Source organism: Candoia aspera, chromosome 12, assembly GCF_035149785.1.
Source record: "Candoia aspera isolate rCanAsp1 chromosome 12, rCanAsp1.hap2, whole genome shotgun sequence".
NCBI classification, from domain to species: Eukaryota; Metazoa; Chordata; class Lepidosauria; order Squamata; family Boidae; genus Candoia; species Candoia aspera.
The window spans coordinates 18,515,655-18,543,378 of record NC_086164.1 but is presented as its reverse complement, the minus strand read 5'-3'; the positions used below and the strand labels follow the sequence as shown (position 1 = coordinate 18,543,378).

The window sequence follows — 27,724 nt, the reverse complement described above, 5'->3', positions numbered from 1 at the left end:
AGTCACCCAGTGTCAGCCCTTCAAGGTAGTCCAGACCAGGAAACCAAATTCAGGAACACTAATACTACTGTTATTGTAAAGTTACAGTAACAGGGTCTTGCAAGTCTGCATGCTCCTCTCCCCTCCTTGCCTTTGCGTCCCAGAGAACCAGGGAAGATCAATTTTGAGATGCCTTCTCAGATTACATTCCTGGTTTGGACTCAGACTTCGTTTATCAGGCCACTGTCTAGGCTGCGGCTCTTCCTCCTGTCCCTCGAGGTTGTTATTCTCACAGCCCATTATACCCAGCTGGCTTCGTCCCTAAAGCAGGACTAGAACCAGCTCTTCCAGTTTCTAGCCTGGTGCCTTTAACTACTACGCTGAAGGCCACCATGGGACAGTGGACAAAGTGCAGGATTGTGCCCCTGCAAATCCAGACACAAGCCTTTTCTTAGCCTTTCAGACTTGCAAGACCTGCTGGTCCCGGGTAGTCTTTTGAAAAGGAGGGTAGCTAAAGATGGCAGATATATCTCTGAGGATTGCAACGTAACATTAAGTGCATTGTCATGGCCAGGCATCTGTATTACATGGGCAGGAAAGCTGGACACTGGGCTTTTATTCTAGCACGGTTGTGTGTTGATCATCACAACAACTCAGGGTTACCACTCTGCACTATTGGGACGTGGAGGTTCTCCTTAAATATCTTCTTGCTTTCATACCGTTAACTGGGATGTCCAGAAAAACTATACTGGGTTGACTTAGTTTTAGTTGCCAGTCCATATCATAGGTTCTTTGTTTGATTACACCCCGTTTATGATAGAAGGACTAGAGGCATAACTCCTTCGCCAAGGGGCATTTCCAGCAGGAAAAAAAACATTATTAGACAATATTAACGGAGCTGATCCAACTGGATGAAATCTTAATTTCAACCATAATTAAATTATGCTACCCTACTGCTTTGTTTCAACTTTCCTGACACACACCAGCAACTGAAACTTTGCTTTAGCAACACGCCCCAAATCTGGATTTCTTTTTATATAAAGTTTTACTATTGCAGTTTTGTAAGATTTCTTAGTAAGTCAGAACAGTATTCTGTTAGTATGGATAGAATTTATCATCGTTTATAATCTTGTTTCATGGCTTATACTATGCTGACTACTGTTTCTGATATTTATATTCTGTTTAGCGCTTAATACTGATTTCTGGGGTTTTTTTTTTTAACAATACCATGTACCTAGTTCTTTACAATCAATTAATGAACCACGGAAAACTTTGATTTCTATGATACTTGTAAATCCCCCATTTATTCACTTGTACCTTAACTTTTTAGCCCTTTTTTTGTTTGTTTGTTTACTTCTTCTTTCTTTGAAAATGTTTCAATACAAATATGGGGTTTTTTTGTCTTTCTTTTTTTAAGTGGGCTCTGGAGTAATTTTCTCAGGAACAGGAACTTCTGGGCTTCCAAATTCCTGGGTTCAGTAGAGGATTCTATCCACACCCTGTACAATAGTTACATATGAGCTTAATGCAGCTGAAATAAAATGAGCATTCCAACCTCTATAAAAGGCAAAATAGCTCTGAAGTTTGTTGCTGATCTTTGGACAGGGTAAGTGATCCCTGCCATATACAATGAGCAAAAACAGTCCTTTTCTGCTTTAACCGAAATAAGGCATGCAGAACAGAACAGACCTTGATCTATCAAAATTAACTTGATAAGTTAGCAAAATAACAAAATTAGATTGAACAGACAAATGCAAAGTTATATACTTAGGGGACAGAGATAAAATGTACAAATATTGAATGGAGCATATCTGCCTGGGCCACAATAAAAATATTTAAATTTATTTATTCATTCATTCATTCATTCATTCATTCATTCAAATAGTAGTTGATTAGGATTCATCTGTTCTGATGATTTGGATCCGTTTTTGAAAAACAATCCAATCGGGATGTTCAAACTGAATTTTTTAATTTGATGAATCCAATTCAGATGCCTGAATCCAACCACAAAAAGCAGTATCCATGTATGCACAAAAGCAAATTAAACTGCCTGAATTGGTTTGGAGGCTTCCAATTCAATTCAACTTTCATATGTATACGTATATGTATATATTTGGAAATTTGACTGAACGCCCTTCAAGTCGAATGTCCAATTCAAGTATTTGACCAGCCCTATCAAATTCATTTGGTCTGCATTATGAGTCTGAAAAAAGAGCAGAAACTGCAAAGAACTGCTGTGTCCCAGCAGTACATATTAAGAAAATGAAGAATGAATCAGAGGAGGCATAGTCTGCTTCCCAATCATATGATCTGAATGGGAAAAAAAAGTTGTTTGGATTTAAGATGGGAAGAAGAGAAACCTAATTACCCTAAATTACGTTACCAGGCATAACTGTTCAATATGAACTTTTTCCAGCTGCAAGCTGGCAAAAGGACAGATGGTGCTCAACAGGGTGTCTTAACACTTATCTGTGTGCATTTAAGCAGAACCATAGGGAGAGTCAAGATGCATCTGTTATCTCACTCCCAGATGTACCTCAGAAGATTCGGCGGACGTCTTCCAAAAAGGAGAGGCAGGGTGGGTTGTGATTACGTTAGCAGGTTAGGGCCCAGGAGACTGAAGCTCAAGTCCACCCTCGGCCATGAAAGCTGTCTGGATGACCTGGGGCCACCACCACCTCTAAATTAGTGTTGTGAGGAAATGAAAAGTAGAGTGAGAGAGGGATAGGCATGCTTAGGCTTCCAGCAGTACAAACAAGCCTAGGATATGAAGGAAGGAATACGCCAATCACACTAAAAAGGCATGCACAGATCAGTAGGGATCGGCAACATTTTTGAATCAAACCTTTTTGAAGTTTTTGGCCCACCACTACCCAAAGGCCTCTTCAAAATATATGACAGAAACTAAAGTGACTAAACTGAATTAGGTATTAGACAATTAGGACTGTCTCTGTTCTGATGTCCTCTATATGTTTTGGGATTGCGACACCCAGAATTCTCCAATATTTGGAGGTGCTAGACAGGGTTTCCCAACCTTGGCAATGTTAAATGTCTGGAAATATCACTTGCTAAGGTTGCTTTATAAGCTGATTAGGCAAAGACCTAAACTCCCTAAATAAAGATAAAATAAGCAAAGTCTTTTAACAAATCCAAACAGCTGCAGGACACAGACTAAGTAAAACTGACTGCAGACAGCAAGGCACGATTCTAAAAGCAATGGTAATTTAAAAAGAAATAACCTGGAAAGCTAAATGGCTTGGGAGAATTAAAAAAACACCTTTGCTGAATACCAAAAGGGCACAGCACTGTTATCAAAGGGGGGATCCCAACCCTCCGAAAAGACCAGAGACCAGCCTTCCGCAGTCTGGTGTCCTCTAGATTTCCAACTCCCATCACCAGCTTGGTAATGAGGGATGAGGGAATTGCATAAAATATTTCAGTGAAACTCAGGTAGGACAGATCACTCAAAGGCTATTGAGTCCATGTTGTGGCTGTCTTCTCAGTGCATTCTATATCAACGTAATTCTTGGTGGAATTCACACCACAAGATGTGGTGATGGTCTCTGATGTGAATGGCCTTCAAAGGGGGCTGGATAAATTCACAGAGGACAGACCTACCAAGGGCTATTATTCTTGAGGATTCAATGTTACCTCTGTGTTGGAGGCAGCATATCTCCAAATACCAGTTGCTGGGGAACAATGGCAGAAAAGAGCTATGTCTCCATCTTTGGATTCAAATATCTCAGAGGCATCTGGTTGGCCACTGTGAGAAACAGAATTCTGGACTAGGATAAATCTTGGCCTGAGCCAACTAGGCTGTCCTTACATTTTTTTGGAGTACACAGTACCAGGTTGGAAGAAAGCTACCATAGATAACTGGAAATTTCCAGCACGTGGATCACCCTAAAACAGGAGGATGAAAGAGAGAAACAAGGGGGCTAGAACTGTTGACATCATCTGTGAGTGGAGAATCACCTTGGTGCATGCATGCCAGCTACCACTGCGGAAGCAGCTTCCTAGCAAGTAATCAGAAAACAGGATCTTCAGGTTTTAGGTATGGACAGATGATGTTATTCTTCATTAGCTCACTTCCTGTGGCCAGCATTCATTATTCATGTCCTGCACCCATCCTTTGCAAACGACACTCATGTCTTATGAAAATTATAGCACATCTGGTACTTGACAACCTAGCCCCACATCACTGAAGCTAACTAAATCAGGGACAGGCACAGCTGATTAAGCCACTGGGGAACTCCAAAGAAAGCTTATTGCGAACACCCGGCCTACTGTGATCCATTCAACAAATGATGATTAAGGAAAGCACAACTAGCATGACACAAGAATCTGGTTCATGTTCTGTTAACCCACAGAAATTGCCTCCTAGGGAACATGCAGAAAATGCCCAACAACCCAAGTTAGCAAAGATAATCGAGCTAAACTGAAAATGCCTCCCCCCACATTCACTGGCTTCCTCTCTGAAACACTTACATGCTCTAGAAAACACGGTCCTATTTCACTGAGATGAGGGTCCTCGTTGTTGTACTGCTTCTCCAAGTCCCTTACAAAGCCCATCTGAAACCTGTAGATGTCTTCAATGTTGCCAAATATGATCTTCAACTGCTCATCGCTGAACATGTCTCTTCTCTTCCGACACTGCTTTAAATAACCCTGGAGGAAAATACACAAGGAGAGTAAGTATACAGGTCAGACTATCTGTCCCCACAGCCCCACACTGCTGGACACCATAGAAAATATTATCCCAAGATTAGTTTTGTTGTTTATTCGTTCAGTCGCTTCCGACTCTTCGTGACTTCATGGACCAGCCCGCGCCAGAGCTTCCTGTCGGTCGTCAACACCCCCAGCTCCCCAGGGACGGGTCCATCACCTCTAGAATACCATCCATCCATCTTGCCCTTGGTCGGCCCCTCTTCCTTTTGCCCTCCGCTCTCCCCAGCATCAGCATCTTCTCCAAGGTGTCCAAGACTAGTACTTAAGTAATATTCAATCCCCAGTGTAATCAGTATTTTGGCCACTCCTAGGTGCCTTGATAAAGTTGGGAGCCCCAAAGAACCGCACTACAATTCACAGACTATGATTGCAAGTCAGTCAAAAATCAAATGGCTCCATCTGCATCAAATGCCAAGCTTGGTTAGTCTCAACTTTTTTTTTTTTTTTTGCATTGAATCTTGTTGCACAAATCCAGCCCAAAGCAGGGTTCATTCAGAAATTGGGCTCATTCAGGAACCAAGCTAGATAGATTGTGCACCAAGAGGAAGAGTCACGGTCAGGTTGGGGCTCTGGTAGAAAAAGGCTCTGCTAAGTCACGGTGGGCGTGGGCAGCAAGATTTGGCAAAATGTCCCTTCAATCTCCTTGAAGGCACTAAATTCAACTATTAGTCCAATAAATAGATAAACAAATCCCTTCTCACCCCCATGGGTGGAATGTGTCTTCCTCAACCTCAGGTCCTCTGCCAGAGGCCTGGGAGTTTGAGGGTTCTGCGCAGGATCTTGGCTGTTCCTAGCACTGCACCTTCTGGACAGAGAGCTCTGATGTTGCTCCTGGGACCTGTTGGAGCCCCTCTCCCAGCTTGGGGGTCACAGCCCCAAGGCCCCTACCACCACCGGGACCCCTTTGGCCTTCGCTTCCCATGTTCTCTCCAGTTCCTCCTTCAGGCCCGGGTACTTCTCCAGCTTCTCATGCTCCTTCCTGATGTGGCTGTCACTTGGCACCGCTACATCTACCATCACCGCTGCCTTCTGGTCCTTCTCTACTACCACCACGATGTCTGGTTGATTGGCCAGTACCTGCCGTCCATCTGTCACTGACACACACACACACACACACACACACACACACTCCCAGCTGCCTTGAGTTATTGCAGCCTCTCTCTCTCTGCTGTCCCTGGGTTTACGTTCAGCTAAAGCCAAAGTCCATCTGCCAGTCTTTGCCATTGCATGGCAGGTGGCTTTAGGTGCTCTAGTCAGCAGTGGGCTCCCCTTCGGAACGCTTTTATGCCCACAAACTATTGATTCAACCTCGTTGGCCCACCAGGAAGCACAGCCTTTTCTTTGGCTTGTTTCAACATCTTGCTCTCAGCTGTGCCAGGTAGGAGCTAGAGGAGGAGCCCGTTGGTTGAGAGATGGTGTCCTTGTAGCCCGAAGGAACCTGAGATTCTATCACAGGGATTTTGCTGGTGCCCTCTCCATGCCAATTCACATGCAGGAATCCCTCCACCCCTCTTACTCTCCTATAAGGGATTCATTTCCTACATGCAGGTCAGAATCTTACTACCCCGGTAGAGTTGCTGCTAAGTTTCTATCTGCAGTGATTTCCATTAGCATCAGGCATCTTAATCTTTGAGTGATGACAGTATAATGTTTCATTTTTCCTTTATTGTCTCTTAATTTAATTGCTATTTTATCTCGTACTATTTTTATCTTCATATTACTTTATTATATCTAGTCAATTTTCCCCTCTTTTCTCTGTTTTCTAAGCAAAAATATTTGGGTGTGATTTGCACAACGTACTTCAATAGATCAGTTAAAAAACCAGTGGCTGCATTTGCACAACAAGCTACGTTCGGTTAATCTTCATTAGCTTATTTATGAGCCAGGGCGGGGGGGGCTTAGTGAGTTGTGTGAACTCAGGCTGCAAAAGTTTGAAGGTGTCCATGAAAAGCACCTGGTGTAACAGCGAAGCAAAGCAGTCACATTGCTTTGCTTCACTTCTGATACTTCCCTCGGTATATCCCATAAAGGAATGACGTGTGCTTAAGTTTTTGAGGCTCTCAGACAGTTCCTGGAAGTGGTGGAAGAGGTTTCAATGCAATGCAGAATGTTCATTGCGGGAAATTGCCTTGCTGCCTTGATTTAACCTAGAGAATTGCATCACCTTTGCATCGTGAAGCACCTTCCTGAAATGAAGGGAAGCCATCACGTGAAGCCTATTCTGAATCTAGCCCATTTGCTTCCTTCATAGTTCATGCACTGCACAGACCCAGAAGATGGGTTAACTCAAGCATGTTGTATCTGAGCTACATATTTAACCTAGGACATCACAAGAAAAGGTGATGCGGACTTCTGAAGTGGAGTAGTGTTGTTACACTTAGTCTCTTCCCACTGAGGGTCTCATTGAGCTCCTGATCCTGGTGATGCCCAGCATCAAAGGCTACCTATGGAACAATTCTAGGTAACTGCTCAGTAAAGGTGTTCCATTTATGCTAGAGAAAAGTCAGCTATCCATTGCTTGCTTTGTCAATGAGCAGAAAAATGGTGGACCTCCTATATTGGAGAGAACTTTGCTAAGTGATAGGCTGTACGTAGTCCCCAAGACTATTTCCTTCTAAAGTACTTTTCCATGTAGTCCCCATGGACCAAGTTGGGGCAATTTTTGCAGGAGGTTAAGTGCCAACTTTTCAGAGCCTTAGACACACAAATTTGGGGTTGTGATGCAGTGTCTATCACCGTTTGTCAACCGTTCCTATCTTTGGGGATTTGGTAATGGAAGAAACAGGCAGATGGCATATAATTGTTATGGGAGTGAGGTCTCTCAGAGAATCCAAAGGTTTGGTTACAAGAACTGAACAGAAATAATCTTCCATCCTATTTGTGGGCTGAAGCGTGAGGGGAGGTGGTTTACTGCATTTTTCTAAGAGCAGAGGAACTTCTCCAGAAGATCAGGGACTTCCCAGGGATGAAGCCCACCATCAGCATTCTTTTTCAGTTTAGTCCTCTTCTCTCTGGTTGCTGTTACGTGACAGTGCCAAGAAATCGGGGCCTCATTTTTTTATATCCCCCAGTGCTCTCAACCTAGCATCATTCTGATGTGTTTTAAACCGCTCCCCTTCCTTCCTTCAAGTTGTGGAGAATATTTGGAGAAACGTGGCCAGATATGACATCTGAGCGCCAGAGTATACATTAACAATCTTCAAAACATTCTCCAAATGTAATTTTTGTTTGAAATAATGCTCTCTGGGGGAGAATCTCAGAAGGTATTTATAAAAATAGCAGCAGCAACACACAAGCAAAGGCGTTCTTCATTACCGCTACTGGTATTACCTTTCTATTCACGGTGTGCAAATCATGCTGATAAATTCCAGCATTTTTTAACAATCTGAAATGGCCATTCCTTTCTATCTGAAATGTTTTTTCGACTCAGAACTTCAGACTGTGGAGTTTGTGGATATGCAGGAACAATCCAAATGATTGAGTTGATTTCTTCAATTCAGCTAAATTGGGGGATGCGATCAAATTTCCTCCAAACTGAATCACTGAATCAAATATCCACATCGTTTTGAAAAACCTGCACCCGTAGGCTGTCTTTCTAAGGAGATTTTCTTGGACATCTTTGGGAAGCTGTGAATGATGATTCCATTCTAGCTCTATCCCTGAAGCCAACCAATCAGCCTTGACGGCAATCTTGAGCAGTGAGAAGCAGCAGAGTCCACGGATCACATTAATTTCCCATCATGCTTCCAAGTGAATGTCTTTCTGGAGCATTGTGGAAAATTAAAGGGATGGCCTAGACTCAGATACCTAATTTGAAGCACTGTCATCCCATCCAGGTAATCCAACCAGGGATCGCTAAGAAGCAGGAATAGGATTCAAGAACTCTTTACCAATGCAAACTTGGATTTGGCCCTGTCTTTTGGGATGTAACAATTTTTAGAATTATCGTATCTTGCACCCAGACAAACCCATAATTGGTCCTCTTCTCTGAATTCAGACAGGGTCTGAATAGGGAGTTATAAATTCCAATTATAAAGCGTTTCTACTCAAGGCTCAGTTTCCTGGAAATGACAATGTCATCTGATCCAGTTCTATTTATGTTCTGTAATTCTTCATATCTCCTTTTTCTTTCTCCTGCGTTGTGTTCTTGAACTTGGATTCTATTTTGTGGTTTGTCTTGTGATTTGGACTCCTTTGTCCCCATTCGTAGTCACCTTCAGGGACCAATTTTACTTGCTCTGCTCAGGATAACTCCTGGGTTTCATCCTGGACAGATTACAGACTACAGTGTATTGATTTTCTCCCCTGACTTTACCAACTCCGGTTGAGTTAGTTATTTAATTATCCAGGCAGGAAAGGATGTAAAATAAGGCAACACACCTCCTTTCCTATAAATCAAATCTTTATTACAGTCATAGACCAGCATAAGGAGGGTGGGGTACAGTCAATTAAAAAGCATAGAAGACACATCAGTCTAAAAAAAAGAAAAGAAAAGAAAAAAAATATGAAAAGCTAGAAGATATTAAAACAGAAAAGTATATATAAAAGTCTATAAGAATCTAAAACAAGGGGTAGGAGCATTAGATGGGTGTAGGAGAGCATAAGAGGTTAGCATGTGGAAGACTATGCATGTCAAATTACAGAGCACCCTAATACGGCAAACTAGGTGCTCGCTAAGTCTAGTTTATAGCACCAGCAATCATCTGATGAATTTTGAGCCCCGCTGTGCAGAATCTGGCAATGCTGTATGTTATAGCAGCATTGGAATTGGAAAGCAGCAGGGTGGTGTTCCGTGGTCCTATGCGCCTGGGTATTTGTGCAGTAATGGTGAGACGAGGCAGTAAAAATGTCTCTGTAGCACAGGCACTGGAGAAGCACATGCTGCATTGTTTCTATGTCTAGAGCCACAGGGTCCTTGTCTCTGCGGGTAAGAAACCTTCCTCTATCAGCCTTCCAGGACAACTGAGGGGAGGGCGTGACATTGCGACCCCCTTTCTTATTTTCCTGCATTGGTGCCAAGGCAAGACTATGCCAGCACTCTCAGGCCTCACTTAAGGTCTGAAACAAGCATCAACGGATTTGGTTGGCACCTAAAGGATTTCAGTTGTCTTTTCCAGCTTTCTCCAGGGCTGCCCCAACCCTCTGGTTTTGTCCACTTCATTTGGGGAAAATGAGTTTTCCTGAAGCTCTGCCTGGGCTGTCACGTTGCAAATGGGAATGTTTGTCACAATCTGTTCTGCTTAAGAAGACACTTGCAAGGTTGCTGTTTCTCCACCTCTGGGGAAGATTGCTCGTTCAGTTCCAATTGGGATAATAAAGAGCAGCAGACGAGTTTGGGCAGTAGCACCTGCCTTGATAGAGTGAGTTTAGTCACCCTAAACTGGAGCAATTCCAGCAAAAAGCCATCAGCCTCCTGGCAAATTTGACCCAGGAGATCCTTAAAAGTAGCCGGCATCCTCAGCTCCAGCTTTCCCTCTTTATCCCAGCATAGGAATAGGAGAAGGAGAAATAAGGACAGTTATAAAATGTGCTATTTTTTCTGCAAGGCAAATAGATGTATCTCTCCAATTAAAACAACGTAATCACAATTAAATTTGTTCTGTTTCTTCATTGAAACAATCCAATTAAAACACACGCACACACACACAAACAGGGACTTTCCATTCTACCATGCCATTTATTTTACTGTCTAGTAGAAAAGCACCCAATTTGGAAGAATGATCCATCTGAGAGTTAGGGAGACTCGTATACATGCTAACAGTGCTCAGAGGCTGGAAACGGGGTTGTTAATATTTAAACTACCTGGAGGCATAAGCTCAACTTGCAACCTTTTATCTGAGTGGCTTTCTTAAAGGTGAAGAAGAGATCGTTGAAGCTGAGCAGAAAGGAGGGGAGTGTGGAATGCTTAGTCAAGAGAAAGAAGCAACACACTGCTTTCCTTCTGCAGATCGTGGTGTCGTTCAAGAAGCAGGGACCCAATCTCACAGAGGTTGCCACTGCCATTTATACATGGGAATTCCTGGAGAACACTGAGTTGATGCCGCCCAACCATAAACCAGTCTCAGGCTCAAATATGGAAGTTAAGGGATTCACCTGCCCTTCAGGACCTGGGGTTACTAATTGGATGGAGATGATGCAACATGTTTTCCAATCAACAATGGGAGAAGGGACTATGCCAGGGATTGGAAGCATCCACTGCCTTGTTGGCGCAACTGATGGAAAATGGTGGAAGGCATACTAACCTGGAATTGACTCAGATGCCACTTTCTCTGAGCAGATGACCAGGTCTCCCTCAATTCTGCCCTCAAGGACTAGAGCAGAGATATTTGCTTCTTTCAGTGCTAGATTACTGTTTTTTAGATCATCACTTAAGAGAAGCTATTTACTGCTCATCAAAAGGGGCATCGTCATTGTCAATGTCATCATCATCATCATCATCATCATCCCACCTTTCTACAGAGAGAGCACTAAAGATGGTTTATTCCACCTCATACAGTCAGTTCCACAAATAACTGACAAACCAAAAAATGTGCATTGTGCTGGAAAGTCATCTGTTGTTCTGGTGGCCTTCTGAGATAGTTCAGGTCAGAAAACAGATGCCACAAGGATTCCAGGAATGCTACTTTTTCATGTATAACAGAATCTTAGAAGCCTGCCGAAGTTTCTTTCCCCCTCCTTCTTATGCCAAACAGAATCAAGGTGGGAGCTTTGATTCTCATGCTTTCCACTTTACCGAGACTGAACTAAGGGAGCCATTCCTCCCTTAATGGCTCATTTGTTCCTTCATCCAGATTATCTCCAAGATTATCTTCCTTTACATGTTGCTTGTTTGGAATGCTTATGTAGCAAACCAAATACACAGCTACTCGACAGCTGGCAATGATAAATACCCACCATGTATCCCTACAACTGTATCAGAATTGATTGGTTTTATGTGAACTGCTATATCAATATTTAAAAAGCAGGCATGCAAGGCCAAATTGCCATGTTTTCATGGGGCTGAAAGCGAAAAAGAGCTGTTCACATATTATGAAATTAATTTTTCCATTATTATTCTACTAGAATAAAAGCTTTTAGTGTTTTCAGACCTTCATTCACCCTTGAACTGCAAGGCACAGAATGGGATCAATATTTTTGTTTTTAAAAATGTCGTGGTTGGATATCTGTACACACACTCTCTCTCCCCCATACATAGATCTCTCACAGACTTCATTTTTTAAATAACAACATCATGATGATACATCTTGAAACTGGACAGCAGTCCAGCTGCCATATATATTAATCACTGTAGAACTTCTGATGTCACCACTTCTGCCCAAATTCAGTGAGCATCAGGCCATCAATGGCTGCTCATCAATGGGTGCAAGGCTTTAAATGCCGGCTATTGTATAGTTGTTGAAAAGAAGACAGGCTTACGCCCTATTCTGAGTCTCCTGTACTTTTGGCCTTACCTGGTTTAATGGAAATTTCAGCTATATTGTTTGCCTTAAACAGTTGGATCTGGTTAGTACCTGGATGTGGGATTATATGGAAATCCTAGCAATGTAGATAGATTGGGAAGTTGAAAAACACCCTGTAAGAAATCAATGGCAAGCCACTTTTATAACACCAGGAACTAAGCTGAAATGCATTTTGTGTAAAACATTGCAATGGCCTTTTGTCATATGCAGTAATACGGGGGCGGGGGGGGGGCTTCGAGTCAGTGATATCCCTTGCAGTTTTCTTGGCAAGGTTTTTTGGAAGTGGTTTGCCATTGCCTCCTTCCTAGGGCTGAGAGAGAGGGACTGGCCCAAGTCACCCAGCCAGCTTTCATGCCTAAGGCAGGACTAGAACTCACGGTCTCCCGGTTTCTAGCCTGGTGTCTTACCCATGAGACCAAACTGGCTCTCAATAACATTTGACTGACTGACAAACCTACCAGCTGCTAGTGAGGAACCTTTGAAGACAGTGGTCCTAAGGACGTGCTTGTGAGCTTTCCTGAAGCAGCCTGCTCTGTAATACCAATGTTTAACCAGACAAGTCTTTGGTCCAGTCCACCTATGGCATTCATTTTATGTTCTCCTGGGCTCCAAGACTGTGGCTTGTTCATCACATCACTTCCTACCAAAACACCTTTAACCAAAACACCTCCACACAATTGCCCTATTCTCACAACACACTTAATTGTAATAAGAGAGGTTTAGTTTGATGGGCAAATAGTTGAATCCAACCAGCTCCTCTCTTCCTTCTGCTGACACAAACTCCTAGAGCAGCCTGGCAAAAAAAAAAAAAAAATGGGGGGGGCACTCTAGGAGTTCATTCTACTAGTGATTCTATTTTGCTTCCTTTCCCATGGCCTTGGGGGGGGGGGGGCATTAAAACAGCCAAAGGAAGGAAACGTGTAGGTAAGATGCCCCAATAGGTCCTCTACAGACTTTACCCCTTAGACGTCAAAAAGTGCTAGGAAATGACAGCCTTCTACTCAACCTTGTGATGAGTGGGAGGCCTTCAAAAATAACCACTCCCTGCTTAACCAGGGAATCTGTCAAATGCTCTTTGATCAGTACCCAGGAGTGAGAATTTCCCACAGAGTAGTGGTTGACTGGGTTATCTGCTGGATGCTTAGTGGATAAATGATGAGATATTGTCAGCCCTACAAGGTAGACCAGGCTAAGAAACCAACGCCCTGTAGGCCAGGAGTACTTTTATTGTAACAGAATCTTGCAAGTCTGAATGTGCTCCCCATCACCACTTTATCTTTGTGTGAACTAGGGAGGGGCTTGTCTGAGATGTTTTCTCACGTTACTTTCTTGGCCCGGGCTCAAGCTTTTCTTATCTGACCATTGCCTTGGTAGCAGCTTTTCCCCCTGTCCTTCAAGACCATTCCCTCTGGCCTCTACAGATATAAATCAAAGTAAAAAAAAAAGTTAGGTCTTTTTATAGTTATCTATGCCAGTTATTTATAGCATTTAGATTATTCATTGTAAAATTAATTGTAATTTTATAGGATTCTTTTGCATTTCAATTCCTGTACTCTGTAATTTTATATTAATAATTTTATCTTTATCTTATTTTATTCTATCGATATATCTATTTTTATTTCTATTTTAGCACAATTGTTATATCGTCAGTTCTATGCTGGTCTATGACCAAAATAAAATTGATTGATTGATATGTTAGGTCATCAAATGCACACAGGAATCATGTTTGTTACCACCCTACAAATGTTGAGTTAAGTGCTGGAACATGATGACAATTCAAGTCGGAAATATGAGAAACAAAAACAAGATCTTGAAATTACAGAAGGTACCTACATTGAGCTGCTAATGGCCAAGCATGGTTTTACTGCAGGCTGTGATTTTTCTTTTCTTAATTGGCACTCTGGACATGTTTAAGTCTGCATAGGTGGGCCAAAAATCTAAATAAATAAAATAAGCAATACTAGAAGATCTACAATGTTTTCATCAGTCCTGGTGCACTGAGCCAGGACAGATTTCGATATTTCATTTTGCAGACCAAACAGTATTCCCAGTTCTGTGGCAAGTGAAAATATTTGGTAGCCCAACCTACAGAAGTAGGAATTCAGCAATGATAAATGTTAGTTATTTGAGTAAGATCTAAGTGATCAAACTTCAACTCACTAGAATCAACTGGATTTGCTGTTTTTAATTATCTATTTTTTATAAACAATTTATTTTCCATTTCTCCATTCATGCAAGCATTGAAGGCCATCAATGATAGGTAACAAAAGGCAGACATCTGAGTTAGTCACACAATGCACAGTGCTTAACCTTGCAACTGAATTAACCCATCCTTCAGATTTGCACATAAACTGATCAAATAGGGTGGGTTCACACATCATGGACACAAAAAGGGTGAACAAAGGTTAAAACTAGCAAGTTTAGCATATTGTGTGAATGCAGCCGCTGGATCTAACAGACCTAGTTAAGGGTACAATGTTGTACAATCATAGCCTTTGTCTCACTCTCTCATTCTTTTTTCCTAAACAAATAATCAGTGGACTAAGCCGAACAATAGCCCAAACAGAAAGGTCATAAAAAGTGGCAGAAGAGCCAAATGTTTCAACACATCTGGGAATCATCAGGTTGGGAAAGCAATTCTACAAGCTGAATCAGTGCAGGTTAAACTGAGCTGAGCTTATAATGGTTCTTTTATCAAATCAGATTTGCCCAGGATTCAAGGGATGGATCAGAATAGCTAAAACAGAAGCAAAAGTATAAAGAAAGGACTGGACAATAATCCACTTTACTAGGGTCAGAGATGCATGGATCGAACACTACTATTCAATACTCTTTCTACTCTTGATCTTTAAATAAGCTAAAGATGGTTAAAGAAAATTAAAAAAGCAGCTAAGAGATCTTTATGATTCTGTCCTAGATTTTGAAAAAAGCCTTTTATCTCTGATTTGTCTCTCCAGAGGAGTAAACGTAGCATATTTTGGAGTTCATTCCCCACAAAACTGCAGTTGTACCCTTCAACTCTCAAAACTGAATGCTTGGAATGCCTGCAGAGATATTCCGAGGAATTAATTTTAATACTGAAAGGCTGAGCTCATATAAAGGCTAAAGCAGTGTTTCTCAACCTTGGCCACTTTCAGATGGGTAGACTTCAACTCCCAGAATTGAAGCTGGGGAACTCTGGGAGTTGAAGTCCACCCATCTTAAAGTGGCCAAGGTTGAGAAACATTGTGCTAAAGCCTACATCTGGATTAATAAAACACAATTCCTGTGTTCACATAGCATGCAATGCTGGAGAAACCAACCATCTGATGGTTTTATGTAATGGTCCGGTTCATACAATATGCTGAGTCAATAGCTGGGCTCCCCAGAATGCACTCAACCACAAACTACACAATCCCATTTTAAGCTAGTGTACCCTACTGTATGAATCAAGCTATAGGGTGAGATCCCAACCTTTTACGGAGGCTGGACTTTCTCTCATGGTCATGGAGAGAACAACCACTTTTACCACTTCCTTTTTCCCAGGATGAAGATTAAAAAGCGCAGAAGATTACAGTGATAACAAGCATAATCAAGGGAATGAAGGGGTAGGGCTACAGTTAGGTTACCTCCATACTTAATTCTGTTATCACTCCAACAAAAAAGCAACAGAACACTAGATTTCCTTATATTCCAGGGTTTACAGTATACAAATGGTGCCTCATTTGATTCTCACAACTAACATGGAAAAATGGACTGTGAAGGAATGACTTATATTGACCCCAAGAACTTCAAAGTTAGGCTGAGAGATGAAATTAAACCATCTGGTATCCTAATCCATCTCCATCCCTGACACCTGAATCTTCATCTCCATCCCTGACACCTGAGTCTTAAGCAACCTATTCAAGAAGAGGGGGGCTCACCTCACAAATGTCCTTCAGATGTTTGATATAGTGGCGCTCCGTGCTCATGATTTCATTAATGACATTGGCTCTCATCTGGTCTCGGTTCTGGAGGGTCCTCCCGAGACAGAGGCAGTCAGCAGCATTTGGATCCAGGTGTCCATTCTGTACTTCACTCGTGCCTTCTTCAACTCCATCTTCTTGGTTGACCCAGAGCTGAAACAAAAGGCAATATCAGCCCGTTACGTGGGTTTTCCAGTGCTTGGCCATGCCAACATTTTTCTCTTGTAATCATTCAAGGAGGAATTTGATCCTCAGCAAGTTTAAAGGACTGGAGGCTAGTATTTAGCCCAATGTGATCTCAAAGCTGAAGAAATCCAGGATATTGTGGATACTGGGTAATCAAACTTTATACATTCTCTACTCCATTGTGCCAGCCTGCACAATTTCCACTGGCCAGTCCACACACAGAACAATTGGAAAAGACTTTTGGTCTAAGTGAATTAATTCGTATAATTCAAATATGAATGAAATAACAAGGAAAGCAGATTCAACAGAGCCTACCCCTTAATTTATAAAGGTTGGAGCTCATAATGGGACTCTGCCCTAACTGGTCAGAAATAAGCTACTCAGTTGAGTGGGGTTTATTCCTAGGAAAATGTGTCTTGGACTGCAGCCCCAGTTCTTTTAGTCTTGTTCATCCCACCCCAACATTTGATTTTTCTCCCAGGCTTGCTATCCCTGTTTCCTTCCTCCACAATTCTTAAAAAATGAACCAGAAGCATTGCTCTGAAAATATTCAACCATTTTAAGCTGAAACACCAGGGGGGATTAAGAAAACAGAAAAACACGCTCCTGCATTCGGTTCTAAATACATAGCATAGCGTGACTGTTCTTCAAACAACAAACTTCCTTTCTACCACAGGTGGAAATAATGCAGCAAATGTTAAAATTTCCTTTATTTGCATTCAGTTTTCATGTCACAAGAAGTATAAATTATACTCTGCATTGAAATGTATGTTAACAGGTGTTCAATTTTCATAGCTTAGCTTATTGTTAAATATATAGCTGCGGATGCATTGCTTCTAACATGTACCTTAGGAACGGTTGCAGTCCTTTTAATTTGCAAAAACCTCCATCAATCTTCTTTCTCTACAATGTATGTTCTCTGCTTTTCCAACTGCTGATTATATTTTGCTTAACAACATTCTTTTATTACTGCACCAGTATTTTTTTCCTCCTACAGAGAGCTTGAAAGGTCAAGAATTGGGAGATCACAAAACCCACAGTTTTTCCTAACAATCAATTTAAAGGTACAGCGAACATTCGAAAGCTTATTAGCAAAATGAAGTGGAAAAAATTACAAGATGGCCCTTTTAATAAATTTTAAAAAATTGGATAAGCATGGAAGAAGGATGGAATTAGAAGTGATCGGTGCATTCATGTAGTACACATATTTACCACTGCTATACCGATTCTTTTGACGTTTTTTACAATATGCTTAAAACATATTCGGTACACGCTAAAAAGTAATGTGAGAAGTGATAAATTCAGTGGGTTGGGGGGATGGATTTAACTAGTTTTAAGTCCTTCTTTCCCAGCCTGACCTTCAAAACATGAACCAAAAATGTTTTGCCTTTCTAAAATATTTACATTGCTCACACTGGCTTATTGTGACCATGAAAATCCAGCAATTCAATAGAAGAAATAAAGTATGAACATAAAAATGGGACAGAGATGTGGCAGAAAACACATTACCACATTAGAATCCTCTGCCTGGCAAAACTGTAGTTTGTTGAGTAAGGCACAATTAGTGGGGATCATGCATCAGGTCAAACTCCAAACCATGGTGTACAAACCTCCACGGTTGTGTTCAAAGAATCCCCTAAACCAGTGTTTCTCAGCCTGGGCTGCTTCCAGATGTGTAGATCTCAATTTCCAGAATCCTCTAGTCAGCATGGGTACCCCTGAAAATTCTAGGAGTTGAAGACCAAACATCTGGAAGTTAGCTGGCCTAGAAAACACATTGCTCTAAACCAGTGTTTCTCAACCTTGGCAGCTTTAAGATGGGTGGACTTCAACTCCCAGAATTCCCCAGCCAGCATGGCTGGCTGGGGAATTCTGAGAGTTGAAGTCCACCCATCTTAAAGCTGCCAAGGTTGAGAAACACTGCTTTAAACCAACCACTTCACAACCAGGCAAAATCTGTAGCTCTTACTCCAAGTTTGATATCTCAATCTAAGCAACTTAGACCACAGTCTAGACCAGTCCACAGAAGAGCACATTTACCATCTAGATCTATATTTGCTTGCCTAGAACATCAATATTGGTATGTTTTGAGTTTCCTGGGCCTAGAAAAAGGAGCCACGTTGTGGGCAAAGCTTTATGAAGCCTTTCTTAGGTACCAAGATGCTGCTGGACTATGATACTTATCAGTTACACTCTGTTTGAATAAAATAGGTGCAGTAATTCAGCAACATCTAGGTTCCAAAGTTTTTAATGGATAACGTGATTATTTGATAGTGGAAAATGCAAATGAACTGGAAGCTCCAGTAATGAAAAGTCAGGGAGCACAATGAAAAAAACGACTAAGATTAAATTCAAAGAAGACCAAACTAATGACAATGGATCCAGCAAGCAGCCGTAGAATTGACAATCATGTGGAAGCTACAAAAGGCAGTTAAGCCCAGGAAACAACGCAACTGTCATGAGCACTGATGGTGAGCAGGAGGGGGCCCCTATCCAGGGGGAAAAACGCATGCATAGTACTGAGGAGTTAAGCAGCCATTCAAAGAGACACAGATCAGACCCGCCTTAACTTTCGGGGTTTATCTGTCTGGGTTTTTCCCACGCTTCTTCAGTTTGTTAGGATTTTCTGTCTAATGTAGCAGTAATAAAACATTAGAGACCTATTCCTTGTCTCAGCGTGGTTCCTGACTTTAGGACAGCAACTGCTTTAAGTGCCCTTACCACCACCGGGACCACTTTGGCCTTCACTTTCCAAATCCTCTCTAGTTCCTTCTTCAGGCCTTGGTACTCCTCCAGCTTCTCATGCTCCTTCCTGATGTGGCTGTCACTTGGCACCGCTACATCTATCACCACTGCTGTCTTCTGGTCCTTCTCTACTACCACGATGTCTGGTTGATTGGCCAGTACCTGCCTGTCCATCTGGAAGTCCCACAGGATCTTAGCCCTGTCATTCTCCACAACCTTCTGTGGAGTCTCCCATCTGGACTTGGGAGGGTCTGGCCCGTACACTGTGCAGATGTTCCTGTACACAATGCCAGCTACTGGGTTGTGCTGTTCAGTGTATGCTGTTCCTACCTGCGTCTTACAACCTGCCACTATGGGTTGGACTGTCTCTGAGGCCCCTCTGCACGGTCTGCACCTCAGGGCCTGCCTAGTGTGGTAGACCCCTGCTTCCGTGGATCGGGTGCTTAGTGACTGTTCTTGTGCTGCTACGATCAGTGCTTCAGGGCTGTCTTTTAATCTAGCCTTTTCCAGCCACTGCTAAGATTTCCCAATATAATGTACATACTAGTTTTTGTAAATTTTATTTTCACTTGAATATATTAGCTCACACTATTACATTTGTCAAAGTCTCTTAGTGTTCAGAATAAACACCCTCATTTGTTTAAGTGTTGCCCGTGTGTGTGTCCATATCAGCTCCTATCCTGACGCACCCTCCGACGTGTTTAAGTCTTGCTTATATTCTTGCAATGCAAGGTCTCAAGGGATCCTGGTCACTTCTTGGAGACAGCGGATGAGGACCTTGGACTCCTCAAGAGACCATTTTTTACCCCATTGGCATGACTGCATCTGCCATCAATAATGAGATTTAAGTAGGTTTGGGATGGAGGAGGTAAGCAAGTTATGGCAGTAGGGTCAAGGACTGTATGCTCTGGAGCATGGTTTCTCAACCAGAGTTCCTTGGCACCTCAGGTTCCATGAGAGGTCACTAGGGGTTCCCTGGGAGATCACGATTTATTCAAAAAATTATTTCAAATTCTGGCAACTTCACATTAAAGAGTTAAGTTTCAACCTTTACTTTCAGTTTAAGAACACTGCGAATGCATATCTACAGGCCTACCCAAGAAAATAATAGAATAATTTTGTAACTTCAGGCCTATATTGGAGCCTTGAAAAATATTTCAAGGGTTCCTCCAGGGTCAAAAGGTTGAGAAAGGCTGCTCTGGAGAATAATTGCTCCTGGCAGAGATGAGGTTTGAGAATTATTGCCATATATAGGAATATGGACCCTTACTGGATTTCGTTGGAGTGGATTTCCTGGTTTCAGGCTATGCCAGATTTGAACTAGAGCAACCTGGAGCTTAGGTAAAACAAACAGCCTGTCCTAAATAAAAATTCCCCAGATTGATGTCCTTGCTATCTCTCAGCCACCCAGTTATATAACAACTTTTGATTACAAGGCTTTGCACTTTTCCTGGGATAATACAGCTAAGTGTCAGTTTGAATGACTTGCATGATGAAGCAGAAATGAAACACGGAGCATAGAACCGTCAGGGTCTATTTTTACGTCCTCTTGTTTCAAAGACAGAGCAAGGAAGGTGGGTTACTCAAACATCTCCTCCACGCTGCCAAACTGGCCATTTGAAAGTCTGGGGTCAAAAGTCCATAGTTCGGAGCCAGCAGGTGCTGGGCAGACCCCTTTGCCTATCACTGCTCACCTCCCAAAAAATGGACTGAGAACTCAAAACCTTACAGATAAGTGGATACTTATTATTTAGATACACATTTTAAAAATCCTTCATACAAGTTGCACCACGTAGCTTACTCAGAGCCAAATCTCTTCACCCACCACTGCAACAACCTGGTTTCAGCACTGGTTTGCAGGATTTGCTTGTGGGAACTGATAGTAAAGGTGGGTGGTGCAACTGAGATATCCTTATAGAAGTACGACTGAGCTCACATGAGTGTCCCAAACAGCAATAAAGAGAGGATCGTCTTTTTCTTCCATTCCCCAATCTCTCAGAACTCAGCTTTTTAAATTCACAATGCAGCTATTTCTATAGGCAAAGCAACAGCTGTAACCATGATATATCAATTCAGACATTGCAGCAATGATTGACAAAGCTATGGTTCACTACTCTAGTTTCAGATTAGTTGGCCAATGAGTAAACCAATGGTAGCTCCTCAGGTTTAGATCTGGATCAGATCCTCCTTACGTTTTCTTCATTCAGAGTTCCTGCTGCTATCTAGTCAAACTTTCCCATAGGTACCTGAGAATTAGGTGATCCGTTTGTATTCCCTGATAAGAACAGAAGTGGCACAACACGGCAACATAGGAGGTGGACATAACTACTGCAGATGGGTTTTCTGAACAGCAATGGCATGGATGTCCTTGAGGATTACCCATTACACGGAAGGGGCTGTTTGCCTGGTGCATCTTCCTCTTTCTATGACTCCTACAGCTGACTCCTCTCTCTTCTCTCTGTCCAATTATCTCTTCTCTTTACTACACTTCCATTGGTTCATTCTCCTACACATCTTCCCTCCTCTGCAGCACAACCACCCCTTTTTGCTATTTCTTCTGGAAGGTGGGAAGGAAATGTACCTATATATTCAGCTTGTCTTTATCCGTGAGAGACAGAATGGTTGGCCTATGCAGATGGGGATCAATTCATTTTATGAATAGGGTCCCTTCTTTTGCAAATAGTTCGTTTTAATAAGCAGTTATTAATTCAAAAATATGTTTGTCCTTTGCTTGCCTGTTCTGGGAGTGTGGTTACCAGGAAGTATGCACACGGACATATATATGCGCACAAAATTGTGTCACATAATCAGTTGGGAAGAGTGAATCTCCAGGATTGGTTTCAGCTGGAGTTGACAACCTATGTAAACAAGTATGGAATTTGGGCATTACAGGTAGTCCTCGCTTAACAACCATTTGCTTAGGGATGGTTTGAACTTATTTATTTATTTTATTTATTTATTTATCAAATTTGTCACTGCCCATCTCCTCCGACCGGAGGGACTCTGGGTGGTTTACAATACAAAACAATAAATATACAATAAAATTCTAATAAAATCCCTCTAAAACAATTTCTTAACTTACAACGATGTTGGAAAAACCAACTTACAATCAGTCCTTAGACTTATCCCCCACGGTCACATGATCATAATTTGGGCACTTGGCACAAGGTTCACATTTATGACCACTGCAGCATCACGTAGTCACGTGATCACCATTTTTGACCTTCCAGGCCAGCTTCTGGCAAGCAAAATCAATGGGGAACTGTGTGATTCACTTAACGACCACATGGCTCACTTAACACCTGTGGTGATTCACTTAATGACCACAACAAAGATCATAAAATTGGGTCAGATTCGCTTAATGACTGCTTTGCTTAGCAACCAAAATTCCAGTCTCAATTATGGTCATTAAGTGAGGACTACCTGTACATAGGACTTTTTTCTGTGTTTCATTTTTTTTTTCTATTCACAGTGCATATTTGGGGGGGATTTCTTAAACTCAGGGTTGTCTTCATTTGGGGGAAATATGATATTGGCTTAGTATTAAGTTGGAGGGGAAGAACTAGGCATGGCTGAATTACAACATTCAACAGCCCCAGGATGGCCATTTGTGAGAGATGCTGGTAGCTGTGGGTCAGGAATGTCTCTAGAGCCACATGTTCTGCAGGCCTCTGTTTTACCACCGCTTGCTTTAATCACAGTTTGCTGGATTCACCAAATTTGGCTGGTTTTACAAACTGCACAAAGCTATAAGCCAAACGAATTGTGGCACAATGCAGCAGTATGAGCAGTGGGATTTAGCAATCTGCAAGGTACTTTTCTCCCACCACTAATGCCGACAACCAACCTATTGGCCATCTTAAAAAAAATTGCCCTGTGGGGGATGCACTGTTCAGAGCCCCTTGAACTGAATCACCTCTCAATACGTGTCGGTTGGCTTAAAAAATGATATGATTTAAGGTTGCACTAGCCGGTGGTGACTGAATTATTGTAAAAGAATTTAGAGCTCACCTTCAGGAAGGTATGAAAGAGCTGTTAAGGGGGGACTTGGAGAAGAGATTACACAGTCCAGAAATAGAAGGAGGTGTGAGAAAGAAACTCAAAATAACCCCGCCTTGATTTTCTTTAGTACAAGGTCAGAGAGAAACTTCAACAGGCTTTCAAGATTCAGTTATTCTACCCTACAACATTAAAGCAACTTTCCTGGAATCCTTGAGGTGCCTGTTTCTTGACTGGACTACCTCAAAGGCCTGACAGTTATAGTTCTGCATGCTGGAAGTCACCTAGTTGAGGACGACCAATATGGAAGTAACACTTGGCTGAAACGCACTGTCTAATTTACCCTCCAAAATTGTTCCACCTGTGAAAATGGGGTGCAATATTCTGCTGGTCTCCTGAAATTTTCAAAAGAAGGGAATGTATTAGTACTATCCTTAACACTCTGAGATGTCTGAGCATATCACATTTTCTCACCTTCCCCCCCCCCCCACCAAATAGGGGAAGGTTCTGGAATGCTTATGCCTCTTTCTGACACTTATTAAGAGCCACACTTCTTGGACTGCTGGTGGAATGTCTGATTCTGGTACCAAGCCTTAAACTTTAAGAGGCAAGAAGTAAATAAATCAGTAATTCCTCAGAACCTATAAAAGTTAAAGGTTCTATAAGTGACATCTTTATTGGTACTCTAATTAAATTTAATGTGTCTAGGTTTGAGAACTGAGAACGAGAAATTGATTTCCCCAGTGCAATATAGTCTGGCGCGGTGGTTCTTAAAATGTTTGACCTAATTACCCCTTTTCCTGGTCCTGAATAATGTCATTAACAGCCTCCCCCACCCCCCAAAAAATCCGCCAGACTCTCTGTTGTTTTACACAAGCGTCCAAGCTGGATCCTCAACTCACAAACAAGCTATTACAAACTGCTCCATTACGCCCAGGATATCCCCAATTTAAGGACCACCGGTCTGGGACATAAAAAGTTGGGCAGTTGTCTTTATCCAGGCTTCCATGATTTTCTTGAAGGAACTTTGTTTTAATAAAACAGTGAAATTGTCTAGTTAAGCTGAACCACAGTTGAGCCAGATTGTAAGACAAAAGTAAAGTGTGGTTAAAAATTGTAACGGATGTTCCCTCCTTGCAACCTCAGTGGAAGAGTGGGAAAAAGGGGAAGAGGAAGCTGCTAAACATGAGTTTGCTTACAATGTTAAGCCTTGGCTAATAACAAGGGTCTACAGCACTGCACTTCGAAGGGCACAAGCATCTCCTAAATTAATTCAAATAAAATAATTAAAATACATTTTTTAAAAAAATCACAGAAATCTCTGTGAGATCTCATGAAATTTAAGGACTTCACCCTGAAATACGGCCTTATCATGACCACTGCAATCTTGCAAAATATTGGCATTCTTATGAAAGATTTTGCAAGATTTGGGGGTGAAACCACCGAAATCCTATCAAGTTTGCTGAGTGTATGAGAGTTTGGAAGATGTGGGTCTAGAAAAGGTGGGCAATTCTTGCCTTATCCTTATGTCTGAATGCAGTCATGTTTAGAAACATGCGGGGAGAAAGGGTCAACCCTGCAATCCCTGCTATTATTTTGGTACGATTCCACCAAAGCAACGCAGAACAACACAGATAGCAAACTTTTTTTTTTTGCAAATCAGTTAAGAAGCAAACATCTGAGTCATCACGTGACAGAAGAAGCATCACGCACGCAGTATAGATGAAGATATTAGTGAGCTGCACACAGAAAATCTCTAGGAAAAAGCATTCCTCCTAGGCCAATTAAACTAAAAGGATTCTGTGAAGAAAATGCTAAGGGTGAACCTGACAGAAAGCAACTTAGATCCCTTACCCAGAATCTTGACCTGCTGTCAAGTGAAATTCACAGCCAACTCAACTCTGTACCTCCCATTCAAAAAAGCTAAACTTGGCAACTTTAAGATGGGTGGACTTCAACTCCCAGAATTCTGCAACTAGCACATATAAGTCCACACATCTTAAAGTACTGGCTGGGGAATTCTGGGAGTTGGACTTCATGCATCATAAATTACTGGCTGGGGAATTCTGGAGTCCATGCATCTTAAAGTTGAAAGTGTTGAGAAACATTGTGCTAAAGGCATTGATTGCAAGCAGGACTTGTCTCAAGGACAGGTTTTATATGACCCTGGAAATATGCCAATATTCCTTGACCCAATTTAACTACACAGAATCCTTCTGATCACCTCATGCCAAATATTATACCCCAGCCGTCAACAGACAATTGGCCCTTTAATCTCAAAGCTTGAATTTAACCTTAACCTTAATGGGCTGTGCGCTCATCCCACCGAAAGGAAATAAGGTTCAAAATACTGCACACAGTCCCTAACCTTTAAGTTACTCTCTCCAGTATAGTTTAGCTCGTTGTGAGCCAGACATCTCAACCAGTATTTTCTGAAAGGGGAGGACTGGCAGTAATGGAGGGGAGGGCCATTCCAGACACAGCTAGACCATAAGGATGCTTGATGGGAGAGCCAGGATGGTTCTTCCAACTTTGTTCTGAATCACAGCCAATTCTTTCCTTTCGCCCAATCCCTAGATCTCCACATCCTAAAGCAATCAAAAGATCACTTTGCCTTTGCAGAGCTTCACTGCAGGTGGCACGAAATGTCTCCTCTGGAAAAAACAGAAGGAAACATCAAGTTTGCATCGATCTTGTAGCTCTGACCTTTGCATCTGGTATTCCAACCTTCTACTGCACTGCCATCAAGAGTTCTTTTACATTTTGATGGACTTTTTAGATAATGGAAGAGTCTTAGAAGAGTTTCAGGATTATTTGACCTATTTATTTGTTTGATTTATAGCGTATAAATATATAAAAATAATATATAAAAAGTATATATTATTTTAAATAAAGGTAAAGGTTTCCCTTGACATTAAGTCCAGTCGTGTCCGACTCTAGGGGGCGGTGCTCATCTCCGTTTCAAAGCCGAAGAGCCGGCGTTTGTCCAAAGACACTTCCGTGGTCATGTGGCCGGCCTGACTACACGGAACGCCGTTACCTGCCCGCCGAAGTGGTACCTATTAATCTACTCACATTGGCATGTTTTCGAACTGCTAGGTTGGCAGGATTCCGGGATTATTTTACTTATTTATTTGTCTGATTTATACTGTGCAGTTTGTTCAAGGAGTCCTACACAGAACTCCCTCATTCTGTTTTCCCCACAGAAACAACCCCGTGAGGTATGCTGGGCTTTGAGAAAGAACTTCCCTGGCTGAGCGGGGACTAGAATCTGGTTTCTCCACTCCAAGTCTAACAGTATAAACACTATGTAGCCTCTTGTTTGGTCTTTTGCTAAAATGACTTGATCACAATGATGGATTTATTATGTGCCAACTTAGTGACCACATAGATAGATTTTCACCATGACAACCTGTCCCTAACCTGGTCTTTCAGGTCTTCCAATGGTGCAATCATTGCCACTATAACTGAGTCCATCCACCTTGCTTCCTATCTATCTATCTATCTATCTATCTATCTATCCATCCATCCATCCATCCATCCATCCATCCATCCATCCATCCATCTATCATAATACATTTAAAAATTCAGAGATGGGAAAGGTCATAACATGAAGAGTATTAGTGTCAAAAATTGGTTCTTTTTACATATACAGCCCTCTGGAATATAAGATTCAAACTGTGAACACTTCACAGATATTCTAGGAAGTGAGAATGTAATTTTACCTATGTAAATTTATCTCAGGAAAATATAAATTGATCAAGATGTTTGACACATTAATATTTCGCAACTTGGGGAGAAGAGGGTGTGATCTCAGGTCTGCTCCTAAGCAGCTCTCCACCATAAGAGATGAATGACAACTTAAATGTTATATTTGTAAAAGTATTAAATGCAAACTCATGAGCAATTACTTCAGCTCTTGCTGATTGGCTTTCCTGACATTAGCTCAGGTCAACCTGCTAAGCGATTCATAAGCCTCAACAAAGGAATGTGTTAGTTCTTGGATTGTGTAAAGGTTGTACCAAGTGGAACTAACTTTTGATAAGGTTTTTGTCTATGCTAAGTTAAAGCAGAATTGTGATTTAGTAAAAATACACTTTTTGTCCTATGTAACCATTTAAAGATAAATGGTATGGGTTTAAGTCCCTGGAGAGACCTATGTCCTGAAGGAATTTTGACAATACACTTCAAGAAGTGTGTCCGTGTGTCCCTGTAGGTCTAAAAGAACAATACAGACCCTGAAAAGCAAATTAAAGATATGAAAGGCCCAACTATGGAAACCAGGAGGGTTTTTATCAGTCTGTAGCAGAGCTAAGGTGGGAGGTAGTACACTGCTGGCATTTAACTCCAGTAAGAATAGTGTGAATGTCTCACAACTACTCAACAAAAAGTTGTGAGTTGTCAGTATATGGGTGGATATGTGAAAAGGTGTGCTATTCTGGAAGAAAGTATCTAAAGAAGTAAAACTTCTATCTAAGCAATGAGTAGAACACACTCCACTATTACGCATCTTCAAGGAAGTTGTTGCTGAATTACATAATAAGGAACTTTTTATATTTTTCCTGTTAGCAGCTAATTAATAATTGCTCAATGGTAGAAGTGCCCTGATAATTTAATGCTTGTAGAATGGCATACTAAATATAGTCAATTCCTCTTCTTGAAAAAGTTACTGATACAATTATC

The 27,724-nt window shown here is 41.7% G+C and overlaps 1 protein-coding gene across 2 annotated transcripts in view; it reads right to left on the bottom strand.

Moving 5' to 3' along the window:
* Window positions 1–27,724, bottom strand: part of ARHGEF9 (Cdc42 guanine nucleotide exchange factor 9) — a 199,209-nt gene that overhangs the window by 49,562 nt on the left and 121,923 nt on the right. For both annotated transcript variants that reach the window (XM_063313471.1, XM_063313470.1), the window contains exons 4-5: window positions 16,070–16,264; window positions 4,468–4,647 (exon numbers count right to left, since the gene is read on the bottom strand). In XM_063313471.1, the coding sequence (XP_063169541.1) occupies window positions 4,468–4,647; window positions 16,070–16,264 (375 nt within the window). The remainder of the gene's footprint in view (window positions 1–4,467; window positions 4,648–16,069; window positions 16,265–27,724) is intronic.